Source organism: Monoraphidium neglectum (assembly GCF_000611645.1).
Source record: "Monoraphidium neglectum strain SAG 48.87 unplaced genomic scaffold scaffold02250, whole genome shotgun sequence".
Taxonomy (NCBI): Eukaryota; Viridiplantae; Chlorophyta; class Chlorophyceae; order Sphaeropleales; family Selenastraceae; genus Monoraphidium; species Monoraphidium neglectum.
Window position 1 is genome coordinate 6159 of NW_014011378.1, and position 5278 is coordinate 11436.

General features: G+C 64.9%; 2 protein-coding genes across 2 annotated transcripts in view; one reads left to right on the forward strand and one right to left on the reverse strand.

Moving 5' to 3' along the window:
* Nucleotides 1-1323, reverse strand: part of MNEG_10272 (ATP-dependent RNA helicase DDX6/DHH1) — a gene marked incomplete at both ends in the record, with an annotated part of 4164 nt that extends 2841 nt beyond the window's left edge. Inside the window, 3 exons of the mRNA XM_014041255.1 lie at nt 266-405; nt 664-898; nt 1246-1323. Of these exons, the coding sequence (XP_013896709.1) occupies nt 266-405; nt 664-898; nt 1246-1323 (453 nt within the window). The remainder of the gene's footprint in view (nt 1-265; nt 406-663; nt 899-1245) is intronic.
* Nucleotides 1324-3194: 1871 nt separating this feature from the next.
* On the forward strand, nt 3195-5257 carry MNEG_10273 (Importin subunit alpha-1; the record flags this gene model as incomplete). The annotated part of the gene is made up of 7 exons (XM_014041256.1): nt 3195-3398; nt 3669-3768; nt 3992-4110; nt 4355-4429; nt 4653-4745; nt 4993-5085; nt 5246-5257. The coding sequence occupies 7 exons, from the start codon at nt 3195-3197 to the stop codon at nt 5255-5257; spliced, it is 696 nt and encodes a 231-aa protein (XP_013896710.1).
* Nucleotides 5258-5278: the final 21 nt, after the last annotated feature.

The following is a 5278-nucleotide window of genomic DNA, read 5'->3' on the forward strand; positions in this document are numbered from 1 at the left end:
GGGGGGGGGGGGGGGGCGAGGGGGTCGAGGGAGCCGGGGCGCAGCGGAGCCGGCGTTGGCATCGGGCGAGCCCCCAGGTTTGCGACGCGCGCAGCGGCATGGGTTTGATGCCGCCGCACGCACAGCAGCGCCTCAAGCCACGCGCGGCCTGCGAGAACGAGCGTCGACCTGCCGGCCTAGCCAGCCCAAGCTGTCAACACGGATCGTCCGACCGAACGGGCACCTCTTTGGCCCCCAGGCAGCGACGCCACTAACCCTGGCCCACCTGGTAGAGGCGCATGATGTCATCCTTGAGGCTGGTGCCGCCAGTGGTCACCATGACGTCAACCGCCAGGTGCTTGCCCAGCTCCTTGCAGACCTGGGCCGTCTGCAGCGCCAGCTCGCGCGTCGGGACCAGCAGCATGGCTGCGCGGCGCGGCGTACGAGGGGCGGGCGCGTCAGGGAATGCAAGTGATGGAGGTGGGGTCGCCTGCTACATGCAACCAAAGCCACACCTGCTGGCTAAGGGTCGTATGGATCACGGCGCTGTATCACAGCGCAGCAGCGCACAAGTGGAGTGTGGGTGGGTGTGCCGGCAAGCTAACCTCTCCGGGCGCCTGGCACGCGCCCAAGACTGCCGCCGCGGACCGGCCGCGCCCACCACCGATGCGCCCAGCGCCGCACCTTGGACCTCGTTCTTGGTGGGGTCGATCTTCTCCAGTACAGGGATGGAGAAGGCGGCGGTCTTGCCGGTGCCGTTCTTGGCACGCGCGAGGATGTCGCGGCCGGTGAGCGCGATGGGGATGGACTCCTCCTGGATGGGCGAGGGCTTCTCAAACCCCTTCTCGTAGATGCCCATCAGCAGCTCGCGCTTCAGGAAGTAGTCCTCGAACTCATGGCCCTTGGTGGCCGTCACATCCTGGCGGCGGGTGATGCGGGCGGGCGGCGCGGTCAGATCATCCAGCGTTGCTGCATGTGCGCCGCCGCAAGGCGCCCACGCAGGGACGTCATGGCGCACGCAGAACTCATGTGGGCGTATTTACACACGGCACAGGCTCCTGAGATACGGCTCCTCTGATGAGACGAGCGCCACTACCTTCGCCGAGAATCGGCTCAGCCAACACCACGAACAAAATCCAGCAGAACAAAATCATCTCCTCCTATACCTTGATAAGCATGCGCCCGCCACCCAGGCTCGGACGATCTGGCCATACTGTGCCTGTGCCCAGCCCGTGGGCGCCCTCCCTCCCCGTCAAAGGCACTCACGGCAGTACGTATGCGCAGGTCCTTCTCAGGGATCTTGAGCGACTGCTTCCAGTCCTCTGACGCGGGCGCCACTGCCATCTTTCACAGCTGCTGGCTGGGGGCTCGCGTCCTTGGCGCGGGGCAGGTAGCCGGGGCGTGGGAGGGGATACAGGCTCCGAGGGGTCACGCTGGGCCGAATACGGGCTTTGGGGGCCGCTTTGTCCAGAGGTGCGAGCAAAACAGACCGCCTTGATCCGCGGTTTGATACAGGCTTCCAAGCAGGCAGTCTTGAAGACTGTGTTTGTAACAGGGTTGATACACTGTGTGCGGGAGTGAGGTGCAGCTGGTCTCCCAAGAAAGCTGGGGAAAATCCTGCAGGTTGATGCAGCAGCTGCTGTGCACGTGCTGGCCGCCAGCGACCCTGCGCCCCCAGAAGCCCAGGGGAAGCGCTTAGGAAAGCAAACTGCTACGTGGTTGCCTGCAAATCGCCGAAGTTGGGTCATGCCAAGGAAGTGCACTGGCGGTTGACGCCGTTCGACCAACCACCGCACACCATTCCGCCGCCGCCAGTTTCAACCCTGCTAAACACAGTGGAGCGCTCACCCGGAGTATGGAAGCATGAACGCCTGTCCATGGGGCTCTGCGCGGTAGAAGGGCTCGTGGCACACACGTCTGTCTCGTCGGGAAGGCCACGAAACCTGAGTGTCAGGTCGACCGCGAGGGGGGTTGGCCAGGGGTTGAAACCGGGCGAGGGGCACGCTGATGTGTTCGTTGGGACCATGGTGCTCTTGAGACGTTGGTGCGTGTTACGATGGTGGTGCGAGGGACGAGCTCGCTGGAGCTGTATTGTGGCTTGTTATACATTGCAGCAACCACAAACAGCAGATGTGGTTACCACAGCATGCCGCTCTGTACTGTGTTCCTTCCAGCTGGTCCGGGACTCTGACGAGGAAGGCACGTGATGTGACAGCAAGTGGTCCACGCAGCCACATCTACAAATGGGGTTGTGCTGTTCGCCGGGGGTGGGGGGATCGCAACTGACAAGATCCACATGGCAGCCTGTATGCTGACTTGTATCGCGCGCGAACCTGCAGCGGCATATGCTGCCTCCTATGCTAATTACCACCGACATGGTAATGCTGTACCGACATGGTAATGCTGTGTGTGCATTCCGCCTAATGAGGTCAACATGTGGTCAACTTGCGGCTTCCCCACCAGAGTCAAGGTGGGAGGAGAAGATGATTGCACATTGTTTTCGACATCTTCACCGCATTTAATCAGTCGTGCATGTTCGGTGTGCACGCCTGTGTTGTCATGCTGTGGGTTCAGTGCTGCACAAGTGGCTCCTGCCGCCGTTTGCTGCACCAGGCGAAGACGTGAGAGGGTATTGTATGGTTTTGACCACAATTGTTGTGACATTCAATGACATAACCTGCGAACCGAGTGTGTCTGATCAACATGGACCCTTGTTGCTCAGTTGCAGTCTCAGGGTAACTTGTGCTCTTGCCTCGTAGGGCGCGGCCATCCATTTGTACGCGATCTAAAACCATCTCAAACCCAGCGAAAATTATTGACTTAGACCTCCAGCCACCACAACAGTGTCACAGGAAAGCCCGCGTTCTGTGATCTTACTTTCGATAGCAGGGATCAACTCCAGGGCGCTATCTCGTGACCAGGGGGCATCTTCTGCCGGAAACTGCTCCCAGGTGTGCCTGCGCGGCGCCTGTGGTGCCCAGATCGTTCTGCGCGGAGCGCCACTCCCCATCCCCGTGCAGGGCTGCTCAGGATCTTCCCACGAACTTGAATCTCACGCATGGGGCCCGCATGCGCCCGTGCAAGCAGCCAGCGCGCCTGCATGGCCGCGTCATTGCGTTTGCGCACCGTGCTCAACCAGCGACGGCCGCCTGAGCATGCGGGCCCCTCCGTCTGCTGCCAACCCCTGCGGCGCACATGCCACAGACCACACAAAAATGAGGGCGGGCGCTGTGCCGCGCAAGAAGGACTTCAAGAAGGGCATCGACGCGGACGACGCGCGCCGCAAGCGCGAGGACAACATCATCGAGCTGCGCAAGGCCAAGCGCGATGAGCAGCTGCAGAAGAAGCGCGTCGTCAACGCTGGGCCTTCTTATGCCATGGAGGACAGCTCAGCACGCCCCATGGGCCTGCCGCACAAGGTGAGCCGCGGCTGCGTGCCGTCCCGCATGCGCATGCGCACGCGCTCTGGCGCCTGCAGTCGCGCCGTCGAGCCCGCACCCAGCCAGCAGCACGCCCTGCCCTCCAGCAACACGCTGGCAGCGGCTGCAGCCTGAGCGCGCCCCTGCGGCTTGGCTGCCGCAACCGCCGCCTCCACCTCAGCTCGTGCATGCGCGGCCCGACGCGCCTCAGGCGTGCCCCCAACCTGACCCCACCCCCATCCTTTCTGCCCCCCTGGCCCATGAGCGCAGCAGCTGGACGAGCTGCCCTCTATGGTCCAGGGCCTGTACAGCGCCAACCCCCAGGACCAGTACGAGGCGACTCAAAAGTTCAGGAAGCTTCTCTCCATCGGTGCGTGTGAAATTTCAGCGTGTATTGGGGAAGGCGTCGCCTTGACCGTACAGCCGGGGAGGGCCAGGCGAGGGGTGCGACGGCGCGGCGCCGGTCCCGCAGGCTTAGCAGGTCCCTGCCGAGCCCCCCGCCGCACGCACCCCAGCCTGTGGGCCTCGTCCCGCCGCGCCAACCGCGCCCAAGACCGACCCCACAGCTCGGCCCCGCCCACCCTTCACCCCAGAGCGCAACCCCCCGATCGACGAGGTCATCCGGCAGGGGGTCATCCCCCAGTTTGTGAAGTTCCTGCAGCGCAACGACATGCCCCAGCTGCAGTTCGAGGCGGCCTGGGCGCTCACCAACGTGGCCAGCGGCACCAGCGACCACACAAAGGCGCGCGGAAGCCTTTTTTTTAAGCGGGCTGGGGGAGCGGTGCCCGCGCTGCCAATCTGCCGTGGCACACAAGGCAGGGGTGGGCTCTCTTCTTGGTCTGGAGGCATGGTGAGGGCTGCTGAGGCGGGGCGCGCGAGCGACTGGCTGTGGTGGAGCCGGCAACCCCACGGCCCGCCGCCGCGCCGCCCGCCGCCGCCCGCCACCCGCCGCGCAGGTCGTGATCGATGAGGGCGCGGTGACGATCTTCGTGCAGCTGCTGCAGTCCCCCAGCGACGACGTGCGGGAGCAGGTGGGTGCACCCCTGACGGCCGCGGGCGCGGTGGCTGCCATCCAGCGGCACAGGCAGCTGGGTTGTCGGGGACGCGACGGGCTTGCGCGCTGTCTCGGGCCGCAAAGCCTCTCAGGCTGCCCCGCCTCAGCACGATCTCACATTCACTGGCGCCTGGCGCGACGCGCCGTCTCACGAGCGCCGCCGCACGCATGCGTCGCGCCGCGCGCCCCTCCGCGCGCAGGCGGTGTGGGCGCTGGGCAACATTGCTGGCGACTCGCCGCGCTGCCGCGACCTGGTGCTCTCGCTGAACGCGCTGCCGCCGCTGCTGGAGCAGGTGGGCGTCGGTTGGGGCCGGGTGGCGAGGGGGCGTGCGTGCGTGGCCGGACAGGGGCCGTGGCGGCAGGGGCGCTAGGGCACCCGCTTGGACCGCCGTCCTGCGCTGCCTCAGGCTGCTGACTGAGGCTGCGGTTGCTGCTGCTGCTGATGAGAAGCACTGGTAAGAGGCGCAAGCATCGGAGCCCCCCCGCCGGCGCCCCTCACCCCTCCGTCCCGGCCCGCGTTTCGAATCGTCCCTGCGACAGCTCAAGGACAACGGCAAGATCAGCATGCTGCGCAACGCCACCTGGACGCTCTCGAACTTCTGCCGTGGCAAGCCCCCGCCAAACTTCATGATGGTGCGCATACTGACATCATTTCAACTTCTTGCGCCGACCGGCTGGAACCCTTCGTCCGGCATGCTGCCCTGTCTGGTCGCGTCTGCGGCCGCCGCTCCCCCAACCGCGCCCGTCCTCACCCTTGCATGGGCCAACACGGTACAACCCTAAACACCTACAGGGCTCAGACTGATCAATGTGATGTATCCCGTGC